Source organism: Manacus candei, unplaced genomic scaffold, assembly GCF_025592945.1.
Source record: "Manacus candei isolate 608988 ecotype Guabito, Panama unplaced genomic scaffold, ASM2559294v1 h1tg000035l, whole genome shotgun sequence".
Classification (NCBI taxonomy): Eukaryota; Metazoa; Chordata; class Aves; order Passeriformes; family Pipridae; genus Manacus; species Manacus candei.
In genome coordinates, this window is record NW_026138083.1 from 2,368,392 (window position 1) to 2,383,667 (window position 15,276).

General features: G+C 42.7%; 1 protein-coding gene across 3 annotated transcripts in view; it reads left to right on the forward strand.

Moving 5' to 3' along the window:
- Positions 1-34: 34 nt before the first annotated feature.
- VRK2 (VRK serine/threonine kinase 2) overlaps positions 35-15,276 on the forward strand; it is a 35,747-nt gene continuing 20,505 nt past the window's right edge. For all 3 annotated transcript variants that reach the window (XM_051792881.1, XM_051792882.1, XM_051792883.1), the window contains exons 1-7: positions 35-155; positions 296-436; positions 9,859-9,914; positions 10,400-10,469; positions 10,804-10,891; positions 11,027-11,135; positions 12,219-12,311. In XM_051792881.1, coding sequence (XP_051648841.1) covers positions 301-436; positions 9,859-9,914; positions 10,400-10,469; positions 10,804-10,891; positions 11,027-11,135; positions 12,219-12,311 — 552 coding nt within the window. In that variant the 5' untranslated portion in view covers positions 35-155; positions 296-300. The remainder of the gene's footprint in view (positions 156-295; positions 437-9,858; positions 9,915-10,399; positions 10,470-10,803; positions 10,892-11,026; positions 11,136-12,218; positions 12,312-15,276) is intronic.

The following is a 15,276-nucleotide window of genomic DNA, read 5'->3' on the forward strand; positions in this document are numbered from 1 at the left end:
GGTGTCCCGGCCCTGCCCCGCTCCCCGCCCAGGGTTTCCCCGCTGGAACACGGCATCCCGCCGCCCGCTCCTCCTCCTGCTGCTGCTGCTGCGGAAGTTCCCGGCCGGGAAGTTTGCGGCCGGCGGCGGCGGGAAGCCGAGGGCGCTCTGCGGAGGTGCGTGAGGGGGAGCGGGACTGAGGGGCAGCGCCTCGCGCCCCCGCTGCGCTCTGCGGGCAAAGCCCACCGGGGTAGAGTGCATCTTCTGGCAACTTTTTCTCAACCTACTTTCTCTTTCATTTTCTCCCCCTCTCAAGGTACGATGCCGCCCAAGGGTCCCGGCAAAGGCAAGCTGCCAGTCCCTCTCCCTAAAGACATGATCCTGAAAGACACCGAAGGAAAAACCTGGAGGCTGGGCAGTCAGATCGGCCAGGGAGGATTTGGCTTGATCTATTTAGGTAAAAAAGCGGTGGTAATTAAAAGGGTGACTTGTAACTTTCTGAGCTGGATAAAGCAGAAAGGATTTTAAAAGTTACTGTTGTTTACATGCTGGTGGTGATCATTGCTGAAGTGTGGTTTCCTGAGGTTTTTCCCTGCTGTTCCTGTTCCGTCCTTGCTGAAGGAAGTGTGTTCTCCACGGAACTGTCCCGCTCAGTTTCTGGTTATTCTAGTGCGCTGTTCTGTGGATCTTGGGTGGGGCAATCACGGCGCTGCTGTCAAAGAGCACTGTCAGGTGATGCTTTCAAAAGAAAAAGTTGCTTTTGTTAGGCACTGCTTTGGGCTTAGGCCAGTCTCATGCTCTGTAGCACTCTTTCAGTTTTTGGCTGTTGGAAATGTTGTTTTCTGGCCAAGCAAACATCCAAGGTATGTAACAGGAACAATAGTTAGCTGGGTGTTGCCCCTAAATTCAAACCTTTTCACCAGAGGTGGAAGTGCTGTTCTTTATTTGCTCCGGCCTAGATATGCTTCTGTGTTTTCTTCAGAAGCAGCTGCTGCAGTTCAGTGAGATTGTGCTTTATGAGGAGTGAGTAGTTCTGAAAGGCGGTTTGTAAAGCATTCTGGGTCACTGGAGACTGTATAATGCATATTACTGTTGCTGGGCTCTCTGAAAGAGCAAATCCTGTGTTCAAGGCAATATTATGAGTTTGGCGGTTTGGTTTTTCTTTTTTTCATTGCATACACAAACTAGTCCACAGTGACTGTTCAGGACTTGAACTTGTCAAAATTGAACTTGAAATAAATTGAGCTAGTATTGAGACAGCGGTAAAGAATTACCTAGAAGCAGTTCAGTACGTTGTCCCTGGAGCCAAACATGATCTATTTAAGTTAGAGTAATATTAACTCTATTAGGAATATTAATGCTTAAAACTTCATAAGCAAGTCACTCCTATACACAAACCAACTTCCTTTTATGCATAAATCAGCTATATCCTCTTTGTTTAAGCTTCTCCTTTTTGTGTGTTTCTGCCATGGAAAATACAGTTGTGATTGTTTCCCAGATGCTGCTTGTGAAAAGGGCTTCCCAGTTGTGCTGCTCTTCCAGCTATTAACATGTGGCTGTAAAGTGCAGGAGGGTGAACCATGGGAGAGTACCTGTGCATCTGGACTGAGGTTGCACCTGGGCTTCAGGTTTGAGTGAAGAAACTTTCTAGGGGGGGGAAAAGGAGTAGTCTGGCACTTCGTTCCACCAAATGCTTGTGCAAACTGAGCAAAGCAGTTTCAGTAATGACCTAAATTCCACTGCTTCTGCTTTTCCACAGAGTAAACTCAGACACTGAGAAACCTGGAGAAAACTAAGGCTGTGTGTGTGCTTGTGAGTAGTTTGGTGTAAGCAGGGAATGAGGACGTGGCAACCGTCAGTGGGTATGGCCCTACAGCTCCCCTTTACTGAAATCCAGGGCTTGTTTTACTTTGGGCTAGATTTGGTGTGGCCTGCTGCACTGAATTGCCTCACCAAGTGCATGGTTTGAGGCTGAAGGAATTGGTTTGAATCCTGATGTCGCTGTCAGTAGTTGGAGCACATCTGAGAGGTTCCTGTAGAGGAGTTTCTGGTTTGGTTTCCTCTGGAATTCCTGTAGGTCACACACATCTCACTGCTCTGCAGATGGAACCAGTGGGAACCATGGGGGTTTCAGCTAAGTGCAGATACAGAGGAGTCAAAAGATAGGGCACTGTTAGAATATTTACATTCTTTTTCCTTTTGGTGTCTGTTATCTTGTTATGACCTTCTTTGAAACATTAGTTGGTTACATTTGAGAGGTGCTGTGCATAGAGCATATATTAGATGTAACCATAGAAAATAGGCCTTAGCATGAGATAATAAGTGAAGTTAAAGTGTCTCTGGATATTGCCATTCAAGGATAAAGGAAAGGAAGTTGGAAACTTGCAGAAGTCTCCCACAGAAGGGTCTGAGGGAACTGGGGGTGCAATGCAGAAAGCAAGGTCAAAGTGAGTGTAGTTCTCCAAGAGTAATAAACCAAAAAACATGATGTTCCTGAATCACTTGGGATACAGCTCTGTCATTTTCTGCTGCAGTCAGGTCACACTGGACCTTGTGGGTGGTTTAGCACGTGAGATTTAGCCAGTTCCATGTAGATTTGATGAGTTTTCTGCCTGATCCCACAGACCACTGAGGTGATTTCATGTATTGTGGTGTGTGTTGCAGTTTGGCTCCCACTGAACTGAGGTGGAAAGCAGTCAGTGGATTAGTTCAGAAGGAGAATACAGCCTGGGACCCTTGGTGTTCTGTGTGTTTTCAGAAGTGACAGAATGGCTGAGGAAATGCAGCTGCCACTTTTGTAATGGTATTTGTGTTCGTTTAATCTCTTCTGTCAGTAGGGACAGTGAATGTTACCTGTAGCATTACCTGAAGGCTCAGTTCCCCTTGTAGCTCATCCTACAATTAAAGAGGAAATGGACAACATTTTATCCATAAGTATTGACACTGACTGAAGTTGTCTTTCTTTGTCCACCTCTTGATATCTGATATGTGTTTATATCGTATAAATCATACCATTCAGTAGCTTTTGGGGGCTTGATGCTACAAAACAGTTCAGCTGTCTTTGACAGCCAAGGGATGTGAAGTAGATGACAAACCTTTAAGAGTAAGATAGGGATGCTTGGTGCTGAGAGACACCTCCTCTGTGCTGTTCAGACTAATTTTTGGTGCAGGTTGTGAGAGAAGCACTAACTTTCAGGGGTAAGATAACCCAGAAAGGGCTGTGGAGAGCTGGGCAGACAGGAGAGTGGAGGCAGGTTCGATTGCCTGCCAGGAATGAAGAGCACAGCCCTTTTATGAAAGTAAAGGTTAACTTTGCCAGCTATATCTTTTAATAAGTATTTTTACAGTGGCAGTGTAAAGATTTTGATGTGCGTTGTTATAGCTTAATTTCCCATTAAGACTATTCCATACTCCATTAATCCATAACAACGTTCTTGGGGAATTTTACAGTATCTCTGCAAAATATATTTACAAGGGGTGCATTCTGTGGAGGAAGGTTCTGTGCACTAAATCAGAGCTGCTCAAAGCCCTTTACTGACCCCGAGGCCCAGGATGTAAATAGTTCCATGTGCATGGAAGTTACCACTGTCTGCTGGTTCTGTCCTGCCTCACAAATGTTTTCTGATTATTCTTTCTCTCTCCAGTCTGTGCCAACTTGTTTATTTCTTTGTTGACTTGTTCCTTCCCTTGGATTCCCTTTGCATTTACACCTCAGCCAGAGCAAATCCAGCAGCAGAAGGATTACGAATACAGATCCCTCCCAGTTGCTGACAAAGGCAACAAAAATCCTCTCAGAGATGTTCTAGATCTCAGAAGCATTGCTTTTGTCATAGGAAGAACAATATGGATCATCAACAGGAATTAGCTACCCCATTGTACATGAGAAGTTTTATTGTATATATGTAACTGGTGTTGATTTGGCACCTCAGAACAGTTGTCCCTTGGATAAGGGGGAGCAGAGGGAAGAGCAGCTGAGGTAGAACATGACGTGTTGGTGGTCTCACAACTGGTTTGTAGCTCTGTGGAGTACAGTGACAGCACACTGGAAAATGAACCAAGAGTTGAGGAGCCTTACGTTCTCTCATTTGTCACAGTCAGTAATTAACAGCAGTCTTTATATAAATCATTCTCTAGTCCTGCTGCAAGCACTCTATTAATGCACAATTTGGACTGAAAATTTAAGTGCAGAAAGGTCACACAATGTTTTGTTAAGATTCCTCTGTCACAGTGGAACCTGCTGTAGACAGCACTCTCTCCTTGCAGGCTTCCTTCTCATGGAAACTGGTGGTTCTGCAAAAAATGTATTTTTTTTGTATTTATATACACAGGGGGTTGTTAGATGGTGTTCATCATAGTACATTCTGCCCTGGCTGTTCTGGGAATCAGGCTGAGAGATTGAAAGACAGTTTGTTTCTATTTCAAATCCACTAATTTCCAGGGATAGTTTGTATAGCTTTGAGTGGGGGTGTACATGTGTAGAGGAAGAGAAACATTGACAGAAGCACACTCTGTCCTTGTCCTACTGTTCATTGCTTGGTTTGCTTGGGAAGCTGGCTTTAGCAATTGTTTCTGGAGAAACAAAGTACTTCAGCAGTTTGCTTAAATTAACTTCACTGAAAATATTTATTAGAGTGAAGCAAATGAATTAAAAATGCAGTAAAGATGTTACCAAAAGATATAAATTCAGCACGATTTTTATTAGCTCAATAGAAAGAAGAATATTAATGGCAAAGTTCTGTAATTAAAAGCACTGGCAGGTAACTCAGGTTAGGGATGGGTTTTTCTTAACCCTCAGATGTTAAAATGCATTTCATCAAAGGTCTCATTGTGAACCTTAGTGTGAAAATAAATTTGTGAGCAGGCAAACAGCACTTCAGGAAGGAGTGTTTGTGTCTAGTCACTAATATGAAACTATACAAATACAGATATTGCAAGCAGATTACCTAATTTTTCACACTGTCTGTAGGCAGACAAATTATAAATTTATCCTGATTTTGCTTACTCGGGGGGTACTTAGGGCTGAGCACAGGGTGCAGGACCAGCCTGCACCACCTGTTAAAGACAAAATACTCCTTCCTTCAGCTGGTGATGGCTGCTTCCCTTTGAATCTTCCCCCTTTCTTTTGGTTGGGTCCTCTGTGAGCTACAAGTCTCAACGCTGTAACTCATTTTCATGCAGTATTCTAAAGCCTGTTCCCAAGTGTGCAGAGATCATTCCTGCTCCACTGCAGTGTTCTGCCACGTGAGGTGTTGGGGTTTTTTCCGGATGAGTGGCCTGTGATCTGGGAGCTGTTGTGCTCTTCTTAGTCCAGCTTTGGAGAGTTCTGAGAGGGACTTGGACCCTGCTTTGCTGACTAATACTAGAAAGTCAAGAGAGCAGGTTTGACTTCTCTATTTTATTTACTTGATCAGTGTGGGGTGTTTTTTTGAGCAGGAGGAGCTTTGGAGGGAACCTGTTGCCTTATGGAGGGCACTCCTTCAGCTGCCTTTGGCACCTGGACCCTGCTGGAACTGGCATAGGATCTTCTGAGTGGGCACCATGTCAGACAAGCAGATGGGCTGGAGCAAAACCTTGCCAGAAAACAGTTTGTGCATCAAGTTTTAAATATTAGAGGCCTGGACTCCCATGTGAGAGTGCTGTAAGAGCAGAGCATGCAGAGCTGTTCTGCCTGGGGTTAAAGGATGTGTCACACCTATTCCAGCTCAGGGGAGTTAACTTTGAAAGTCAAACAGTGGCTTCGTTGCTGTGCAATACAAAACTTTGGCTCTGCTGAGTCAAGATTCAGGTTTCCCAGAAACATGAGTCAGAAACGTTCTGAAATTTCCTACCAGTGCTGAATGCTCTGAACTTGGAGGCATTTGGAGTAATCTGCAAAACAGTTTAGCAGCTGAACACGATTTTCTCCCAAAATCAGTTTGGTTGGGTCTTGTGGAAGACGGCTCCACAAGCAGGGTATGGAGAGCTATGTCTGTGTAGTTTGTGTAATAAAACTCTACATTTATAAAGCTTCCTGGGAGAAGAATCCAGAATAAAACCTGTTCAGAAACACTGCTCAGAAAAGAGCCTGTCCAGGAAATGATGATGCAGCTATAAAGTAACAGAGAAGCAGATCTTCCTTAGGCTGCATTAAAAGTGGAGTTTAAACACCCTTCAAGGACTGAATGTTTCAATTCTTGGGAAATATTGGATATTGCAATGTCAGAGAGGGGGAAACAATGTGATTTGTTTGCCTTTAAATATTTTATCTTAGTACCCTCCTCATGCAGGAAATAGTGATGTGTTAAATGCTACTTTTTATTTACTTGCGTGCATTTTGTTCTTAGTAATTCTATTGCTGCAACTTGGATCCTTTTTTATTGTTAGATAACACTCTATTTTATCTATTTTATTGTTAGCAACACTTCCACCCTGTTTGTTACCCATTAAATTTAACAACTCTTGGCTTGACTTAAATGGGGTCTGAATTTTCCCAGCTTTTTTGATAGGTCGCCTGTAACTCCAAAATGGGGTATTTTTGAGATTTGTTTCTATTTCTGCAAAAACTAAGCTGGTAAATCGCTCTTCAGGATCAGCTAATGAATGGAACAAAGCAAAAATAAAATACTAGCAACCCCAGAACTAATGAAAATAGTTTTATTCATGTTTCCCAAACAAATATATCCTGAAAATATCCAGCAGTGGCAAAGACACCAGCTGTGGACAGGAGCGGGGATGTTCTTCCCAACTGCCAAACCAACGCTGTTTTCTTTTCCACTGTGTAAACTTTGTCAGCAAAACTGGTTCTGTGAGAGCCATTGAAAATATTTCACCATATTCCAAATGTGGCTGCCCCAAATTAACTGCTAAAACTACAACAAGCACGTTTGAACTGGCAAATGGAGCTGGCACAGTTGCTCTGTCGGGCTGCAATTGTGCTGGGTGGCTGGAGGAAATGCAGCTCATCTACAAACACCCTTTTGTTACTGTGTCTTGTTAACGTTTAGAAAGCCACCTTAATTGAGGTGGTGGCAACAAAACGGATGAAATCCACGATTTAAATGGGTGATGAGACCAAAACTGCTGTGCCTGGACGAGGCCAGGGAATCCTGGACATGGGATAACTGGAGGTAGGTTATTTGCTGTGTCCTGCAGGCTCAAGAGTTGGAAATGATGGCCAAGGATGTGGATCTTGCTGCACTGCTTTATTGCAGGGGGCATTTTAAATTTGTGTAGCTGGCTGTGATTGTGGGATGGAAGGAGGAAGGGAAGGCAGAGCCGTGCCCTCTGCAAATGTTTTGTGAGACCCCTCTTGGCATGAGGTGGAAACAGCCACAGCCCCCTCCACAGCTTCACCTGGCACCAGTGTTCCCAGTTAGCAGTTATGCAGACAGTGGTTTTGATTGTGCCCCCACATGTCTAGCTGATAAAACCAACAGAAAGGGGCAACTCTCACACTTGCTAAGCTGCTATAGGATTTTTTGCACACATAATCTCCCCATCTAGTCCTTCTATGCCATCAGAGCCCTCCTGCCTGTCAGCACAGCCTCCTGCAGAGCCCGTGCTCACTGTCCTGCAGTCTGGCATTTCACTGATTGTAATATTATAAATAGCCATGTGCCACCACACAGAACGAGGCGAGCACATGGCTAATTACGGGTGTGCAGTAATTAACCAGGAGCTAAACTCGCAGGAGAGTATGTGGCGGTGGGCTATGAGGTATGTAATCAGACTGTTTGTTAAACCTTGGGAGCCTTTCCAGTCTGTTAAGTAACTATACATAGTAATGAGACAATTTTTTAAAAACCATTTATGTTTGTTTATGGACAGAAAAATAGTCTGTCTTTTTTCTGAGTTGTGGCTGAAGTGTTGCTGCCTGAGAGCTGAACGGTTCATTTTACTGATGTGACAAAAGGTATGCACACTACTGCTTGTCTGTGTGTATGAGATGGATTGGTTAAGCACTGCCTGGGTAAGAAGTTTAGAGTGTTGTTCCTGGGGAATGCTGTGCCTTGTTTCATGTATGTGCAGTAAAATACCATTTCTGCTCTTGTAGGTTTGAATGTTGTGTAACTCATTTTGTGGGGCACCCGTTTGGGTTTTGAGCTTTGTCTGAGTGTTCTCCCTTTTTACAGTGTAACAACTGCCAGTTAGCTTTGGTTTGATTTTTCCTGAGGATGTTCTTTCAGTGTGACTCCAAAAAGCATCACTGTGGGCCAGTGTAAGAACCGTGGGGGTCAGGCCCCTTTGCTGGGCTGCCTCCTGTTAATTGCTCTTCTTCATTACCCTGGCAGCTGCTGCTGCCTGTTCCACATTACCAGCAATGAGGCCTCTCTAGAAAATGTCAAGAAGTCTACAGGGAAGTTAGATCAGACTCTTTCAAATTCATTTAAATTTGATACTGCTCTATATCTATCAAAGCTCTGTTAAGTAAGTTGGTGCTAAAACACGTTTATACAGAGGTTCTGCTCTGGTCTGTGCCAGTAAGGGAGCACATCTAATTCTCTTTGGGGAATGTGATGTTGTTGAATGCAATGAAAACACATGGGATGTGCTCCTTTAAACTGATGTCTTCAGCTATTAACACACAGTCTACATGTGGCAAAGAAAGGTAAAGATATAAGTGCCTGTTCCCTAATTTCTAGTTCAGTACAACAATATGGTAGGAACAAAGTTTACCAAAACTTCCTTCCTGGCTGTAGTTTTAATCTGTGTCCTGAACATGCCTGCTACTTGTCTGAGTCTATGGATGGTTCACACCTTCCAGAGCTGCTGTTTTAGGATGTTTTCATTCAGGTGGGGAAGTGCCAAACAGAAGGCAGCGGGGACCCGGTTGGTGTTTAGAGTGTGTACAGTGCCAAATTCAACCCAGATGCTGAAGAGAATCAAAGGGAGATGGCAGCTGAAGGAGTCTGATTATTGTAAAAATATTTTTATGCCCTGACCATCAAAAAAAGTAAGCTTGGGTGGTTTGATTAGATCCAAGTTGACTTGATTTTATTATGTGGATAAAAGTGGTCTGGTTTTGCGTGTGCTCCCAGCTGAAGTGTTTCACACCTGGACTGTTGTTGGTATTTGATCATTACAAGGAGTTTGAAAGGGACACTTATTTCCCAGGAACTGTATTCTTTTTAGTTTTTTTCAGTGATGATTCTAAAAGATGATTTAGTCTCATTAAATTTTAATCCCAGTGTAGCTCCATGTGGCTTCTGTGGTGTCAGAGAGAACCGATGGCTCTCTCAGGGTCAGAAGAAAATAGGATTGCATTGTCTGTGCAGGGAGGTTCTGTCTCCTGGGCTGTAATTGGCACCTGTGGTCAATTATTGGTTTGAAATCCCCACTTGCTCCGAGAGCACAATCCCTCGCTCCCCTCGAGGAGGAGGTGGCTGTGCTGTCCCCAGCTTAGGCCACTGTCTGAATAATGTCAGCACAGAAATCACACCTCTGGGGCCAAAGGACTGTGGAAGGGAGGAGAGCTGACAATCCTGGCTGGAGCCTGTGGAGGTCACAGCTTCCAAGGGGTGTCTTTGTCACACAGTGGATTGACAGCAGCCAAATACAGAGGTTTTCCAATTGACTGGAACGACTTAAACAGTGGAATGGAATCCCTCATTGTGGTGCAAACCTGCAGTGAGGAAGCACATCCTGCTTACTCCTTAATTAACAGCCAGGGAGAGACTCCTGAAAATGTGGGTTAAAATCGCTTCTCTACTTGTTGATTAAAACTTCTCTCTGGGTGTTGTTTTAGTTTTATTTGCTTTGAACTTGGCTCTGACCTTTAAAAGCAGGAATTCAGACAAAATGCTGTGTATCTTTTTGGTTGCCTTAGTGTGAGCACAGTCTTTGTTTGCAATGATATTTTGTTGCACACAGCCTGATCTCCATCTCTTTCTTCCTTTGCAGCATCCCCTCATACTCGTGTTCCTGTACAAGATGATGCAGTTCATGTAATTAAAGTGGTAATGTTTAGCTCTCATTTCTAAATTATTAACTTGCATGCAGTTCTTTCTCTTAATTATCTCTCCTTATTTGCAGCATTGGGTCTGCATTGCATGCTTGTGGCTTTTTTTTTTAACACACTTTCCCGCTTGGGGATATATTTGGCATTTCCATGACACACAGTATTTCCTGGACATGATTCTTTCCTTTCCTTGATTGCAGCTCTTAACAGTTTAGTAAGGAAAATTAGATCTTAAACACACCTGATCTACAATATTTCTGAAAATAGGGTCTTAAATAATGCCTGAAAGAATCTGTGTTGTTTATGAAAATGTGTTGCCAAACAACTTTTCTTTTTAGCTACTTATTAAAATTACAGTTCAGATGGCATGGATGTGGGGGGAAAAGGGATTTCATCCTCTAGGAGTTTCTTACGTGCTTTGCTTTAGAAATTGTTGTCTTTCTAATGCCTTTGATGACACCAAGTTTATTTATTTCTCAACAGGAATATCTTGAAAATGGCCCCTTATTTTCTGAGCTGAAATTTTACCAGAGGGCTGCAAAACAAGAGCACAGTAAGTAATGTGTCACTTCTGATTCAGGTGGATTTAAGGACAAGTTTGGGTTTGACTACTTCTAATAAGAACTGTTGCTTTAGAGCTTCCCAGCCAACTCATTTGATATCCACTGAACTAATCCTAGTTGGTGCTGCAGGATTTCTAGATTGCTGTAGTTTTGTTACTTGGGTGTTATCCTTGTTCTTTCTGATCTGAAGGGAGAACAGGAGCCAAATTTATTATGTGCACAACAATGAATGGACTCCAGAGACAGCCCAGCCTTGGAACAGAACAAACACCAAACCTGAAGTTCCCCAGCTACTTCTAACCCCATGTTATCTTATTATTGCAGTAAGAAAATGGATGAATCTCAAAAAAATAAGATGTTTAGGAATTCCAGTGTTTTGGGGATCAGGCTTGGCTGAGTACAAAGGAAAAAGGTAATAAGACAAATTAATTAAGCCTCAAATTGACTGAAGATCCATTTTCAAAAATGGAAATTAAGTCCTTTCAATCTGGCACAAACTTGCAGTTTTGTCTGAAAGGCTTCCTCCCTTTTATATGTGTCCTGGTAGTTATAGATTCATGGTCATGGAGAGACTGGGGGAAGACCTGCAGAGAATCTTTCAAGACTGTGGGAGCAGATTTAAGAAGGAGACTGTTCTGCAACTTGGGGCACGAATGGTACGTACAGAAGAGAGGAGATTGCTGAGTTCTACTAGAGAATTATCTTTCTAATACAGTTCCTTTAGGTGGCTCTTGAGGTTAGAATTCAACAAGTGTAAACACTGTGTATTTTCTTATTTTTAATATTTTTTAAAATAAAGTGAGTATTTAGTAGAAAATCAAGACCCCTTAGTCGAAAACCTTTAGTAGAAAATCAAGACTGGAATTTGGTGACCTCAACCCAAATATCTTTTCTAATAGGTTAAAACACAGACCATGTACTTCAAACCACTAGAGTGAGATGTGTAAGCCTGTTCTCTTGTGCCTCAACATGTATTGATTTATTTTTTCAGTGTCTGAGGGGTGTTGTATTAGACATCCATATTTGTCAGAGTTCATTGCATGCCTGGATGCCCCATTTTCAGTGTTTGCTGATTGTACAGACCAGGATTAAGATGGTCTAATTTATGTTACCCCTGCTTTTGAAGGAGGGATTTACACTGGACACATCCAAAACTTCCTTTAAATTAAATAATAATAAATATTAAAAAAAAAATGTGGAGGGCTTTCATAGTCACACGACTGGCAAATTTGTAACACTCTTTATACCCTCCAAAAGTCAGGATTAGGTTGTCCTTTGTATGAGCTGCAAAGTGCAAATATGTTTGCTAATAATAATATTTAGAGCTATTGTACCTCAGTAAGGAGCTGAAGGAGGATGAGTTTTATTCCAAACCTTCAGAACTGATTGAATATGTTCTTTTCAAGAGCTTGGTGTTCTCAACATCTGCTCTGGCTTTTATAAACTACTGGTTTCACTCTTGCTTTGTGGTCTTAGAAGCTGATACTCGTAGGCAGTTACACAGGGACACCTCATGGAAAAGTATGGCTTGTTTAGCTGGTGGCTGGTGGCAAATCCTGGTGGGAGCAGGCCCTGTGACAGACTGGATAGTCCCTGTGCTCCAGCTCAAACCAAATTTGCCAGCTCAGTCTGTGTAGCCCTTGATTTCACTGCATTAGTAAGGAATATTTCTTGATAGGGTTAAGGGCAAAGTGGAAAAGATGATGATGTTTTCTCCTCTGTTCTACACTCTTTCCTAGCTGGATACTTTGGAATACATCCATGAAAATGAGTATGTCCATGGTGACATTAAAGCAGCAAATCTGCTTTTGGGCTACACCAACCCCCACGAGGTAAGCATGCTACTCATCTGCACTTCGGTGTTTTATAACCATTTACAGGCTTTAAGTTCTGTAGGTTCTGCAGTAACAGTTCCTGTGTTAGAAGGAGTTCATGCATGTCTCATGACAAATCTGACAGTGGCTCTGTGCAGCTTAAGGCCTGAGAAAGCAGCAGGAAAAACTCTGCTTTGTTCCTTTTGTGTTCTGCTGACTGGCACACTGGTGTGGAGGGGTAGCTAAGGGTGGGTAAGCTGTAGGACCTAATTGCTGCTCTAGGTTATGCCAGTTTAGGTGTATCAGTAGAGATGAAGGGTGTGACCCGTTGCATTTTCATTCTTGGGAAGTTCCAGCTTTCTGATATTGCCATGACTTGTGTTTCCATGCACTAACCCTTCTGTCCTGCCCGTTGCAGTGGATATCACAGGTAAGGAGGATTAAAATTGCTGTTCTCCAACACTCTAAAGCCTAAAGGTTCCCTGGAAATAAGGTACTTGTGAATTAGTGGACAGAGGTTTTAGGGTTTATTTTTTAGGTTTTGTTAAATAAATCAATAGCTATTCCAGTCTGAGTAGCTTCTAACTCAACATGTACAAATTATGTGTTACTGCTGGGAGGCTTTGTGTAGAATTTTCTTTCAGCAAAATTTATTTTCCACTGAAATTATTCTATAAAAACATATTAGAAAGTTCTCATACTAATTCAGAAGAGCTGATAGGAAACAGTTTCTAATATTTGCTTGCATTTCTATACTAGGAATTAAACTTTAATTTCTGTGTGTGTAAGAAAGTGCCCGGGAAGGGTTTTCTCAAGCCTTCTCCCTCTGCCAGCACAGTGGATAATGGTCTTACTTTTTTCTTAAAAAAAAAAGTGAAGTGATCAACCTGATCTCATAAATAGGGAGTGAGAGCATCAGCCAGTGGCCAACTCCAAGCCAGGAACACAAGCCTGTGGCTCCAGTGGGAGCTGGCATAATAAAACAGTCTACCTAACAATTTCTGTGGTGAAGTTTGTTGAAAGAATTTTATACTTGGGGTTCTTGCTCTTTTAGGAACTGGGATTTTAAGAGAAAAAAAATTGTAAGTGTTCTTTAATTGTCAAAATTTGTTTTTGGAACAAACCCATAACTTATCTCTTAAAAATAATATATATCTCTGTTGAAGATGTATTTCCCTATTCTGGTGAAGAGACATAAATCCCTGTTCAGAAAAGCACACGTACCTTTATACTCAACTTTGCATTTTTCTGTCATTTAGTGGCTCTTGATGTGCATTCTTATGTGTGAATTTGTCACTGGCTTCCTGCAGTTCCAAAAAAGATAATTTTTCTATATTCAACTTTGTGCTGCCGGTCTCTGTGTCTTCTGTAAATTAACCTGGTGAATTTACAGCACAGCCAATAAATAACACAGTCCCCTTTCTGAAAGCACATGTGAGATCCATACTGCCAGCCCCTGCCTTCTGTGGCGAGGCAGAGAGACAAATAAAGCAAAGGTCCTGTCACTCTGTGACCTCCAAATGATGGTTAGAAATGGTTGGGAGATCAGAATCAAGTGCCCTCCGAGAGCAGCTGCTGCAGATGTGCCGCGCAGAGGCGGCGGGGCCGTTCAGCCGGTTACAGGTCACGGGATCAATTCTCCAGTCGATACCTTCGGGAGCTCGGCCCCGGCACAGGCACTGCCAGAGCAGGAGTGATGGACTGAGGGAGCTGCACAGCCCATGAATCTGAGAGGCCTGAAAGGAAACTTGCAGTGATCAGAGCCATAAATTAGAGCCCAAGTGAAGCACTGGCTCGGAGCTGGGCTGAGTGAAAGGGAATTCGGGTTGTAGCAGGGACTGTTGGTGTGATGAAGCAGAAATAAGTAGTATTGATACAGACTCTCAAATCCATTAAGCTCATTTAAATGGTGATACTATTAGAAGGGACAAGTGGTCACTAGACAAGAGCTTAAATTCTGAGTTTTAAATAAATGAAATGAAGTTTAGGAGAACACCTCTTCAAAACAATCACCCTGTAGTATTTTTCCCCTATGGAATATATGGGCAGACATCCTACAGTGTTGCAGACTCAAGTCTGTTCCAGAAGTTGCCTGTTTGGATTTTTAAGATGTAAATTCTAATTGTATTCACACCTCAGTTCTGATTTTAATTTTAAGCGTTTCTTAGACAAGATAGTTACAGAATAGAACTCTTAGACTTGATTATCACAGATAGAATACAAAGGGATTTCAAAATATAACTATTAAGACCAGCTTTCATTGGACCAGCACAGGAAATACAGAGATCACACATGGATCATACAGGGAAGACTTGTATGAAAACAATTCCAACTTTGAGCTGTTTTTCATTGTGAGAAGAATCATTGTGATTCCTGCTGTTTAGCCCACTATGACAGACTTGCTAAAGAGCAGATGAAATGAGAAAATTGAAAATCTTTTCTGTTCTCCTTCAGGTGTTTTTAGGAATGCAGAGACACCCTGTACCCCTTCCCCTCTCTTTGTCAGCCTGCTTTCCTCCCTCCTTGGCTTCTGGTTTGTGAGAGGTGCTATTTCTGTCCCAAACACTAAACTTCACACTCCCTGTCCCAAAAGGGTCTTTACCCTTTTTGTAGTTGTGTCCAACTGAACTTGACAGCACCGTGGCCATTAGCAACCAATCTGTCTCTGATTAGTAGGTATCTACTTAATTATTTACAGACATGACACAATCCTGGTAATGGAACCACTGGAAAGAAAATGCACAGAGAAAATCACCGTATTGCCATCCTTCCAGCAATAAATCTGCTCTGGGTACTTCAAGATAAAGGGAACACTAGGAGAATCCCATGGGGCAGGTGACAACCCCCCAGCTGAGTGCAGTTGTGTATCAGAACATGTAGAGGCTGTAAGAATTGTCCATGTCTAGCAGATATTCAGCACTTCCAGCCCTGGGGGGGAGTCGTGCACAGGAAGGGCAGGAGAGGGGCTCAAACTCTGGTTGGC